The 1,500-nt window shown below is 41.9% G+C and overlaps 1 protein-coding gene across 1 annotated transcript; it reads right to left on the bottom strand.

The window, feature by feature from the left end:
- Positions 1-232: 232 nt before the first annotated feature.
- LOC106820061 (calcitonin gene-related peptide type 1 receptor-like) lies at positions 233-1,201 on the bottom strand (the record flags this gene model as incomplete). Its single annotated transcript, XM_014824620.1, has 2 exons — positions 233-383; positions 1,060-1,201. Coding segments are annotated over 2 exons (293 nt in total), but the record flags the coding sequence as incomplete, so codon positions are not given.
- Between the last annotated feature and the right edge of the window lie 299 nt (positions 1,202-1,500).

Here is a 1,500-nt window from a genome sequence, read left to right on the forward strand (position 1 = left end):
TTTCCTTCCTCGCACCATCACGTTCCTACTCTCAGCCCGTCCTCCTCTAACTTTCTCTCTTCTCCGCTCTCTTTGCCATTCACCCTCTAACTATACCTACCTTCAGCCTTTTACATACATTTCCTCTCCTCCTTTTCTTCCTTTCCCTCCCCTCCTCTTTCCCCTCCCTTCCTCCTACTCCACACCTTTCTACGCTACCTTCCCCTCCCCCTCTTGCTGTAGCGACACTCACCCCATCCGATCAGGTAAAATACGACGAGGTTTTTCTGCTCGTGGAAGGCCGACGCGATCAGCTTGTGTAAGTAGTAGCCTTCACAGAACATCCACATGTAGTTGGTGATGCGAAAGTACTTCGATAGAATCATGATGATCTTGCAACCAGCCTGACACGAGCAGTAATATTATCAGCCATATATATATATATATATATATACACATATATATTATTATATATATAATATAAAGACCGTGTCTGTGTGCGTGCACCTGTAGTGGGTGAGAGAAGTAATTAACAGGTAGGCTAGTTTTGACGCCCGTGTCATGAAAGTACAAGGGTCTTCCTTCCTTTTAATAACGCGCAAATAACACCTGTTAATTGACACGATGAGAGCGAGGCAATATCATTTAACATTGTGCGCTGACAGGTAGAGTGCTGAAAGGAAATTACGCACATGTTGACGTACAAATAGAATGCGGGGCAAGTGGTCAAAGCATGAGGTGATATATGCTATATATGATCCTCTTCTTCTTCTTTTTCATCATCATCATCTTACCTCATAAACACTAAAGTTATCATCATCATCATCATCATCATTATTATCATCATCATCATCATTGTTGTTGTCGTCGATATCATCATCATCATCATAGTCGTCGTCGTCGTGATCATCATCATCGTCATTATTATTGTCACCTTAACCAACTTATTAACCGTCAAGGTCGTCACTGTGATCGACACCGTCGTCGTTGTCGCGTTATCTTCAAAATTGTCGTCGTCGATTTTATCATTGTCATCATCATCGTCATCGTCGTCGTCATCGTCGTCGTCATTGTCCGCACCTTGTTTCGATCCTTGATGGGGTCCGGACTCGTGATCGTGTCGTGCATGATCACAGTCTCGTAGGCGATGATTGTCACTCCGCTGCAGACGAAGCTGAAGAATAGATTCTTGTGCAGCGTGATGCGGTGACACTGCAGCTGCCTGCGGACAATGTATGTATGTATGTATGCGACCATGACGTGACGTGTCGTTGTCATCAACCATACATACATACATACATACATACATACATACATATCATACATACATACATAATAACATACATACATACATAACATACATTACATCCATACATACATACAATACATACATACATACATACATACATATCATTACAACATACCATACATTAACATACATACATACATAGCATACATACACTACATACATACATACATACATACCGTACGTACGTACAGTACCGTACGTAGCGTACGTAC

The sequence above is a fragment of the Priapulus caudatus genome, unplaced genomic scaffold (genome assembly GCF_000485595.1).
Source record: "Priapulus caudatus unplaced genomic scaffold, Priapulus_caudatus-5.0.1 Scaffold6178, whole genome shotgun sequence".
Classification (NCBI taxonomy): domain Eukaryota; kingdom Metazoa; phylum Priapulida; class Priapulimorpha; order Priapulimorphida; family Priapulidae; genus Priapulus; species Priapulus caudatus.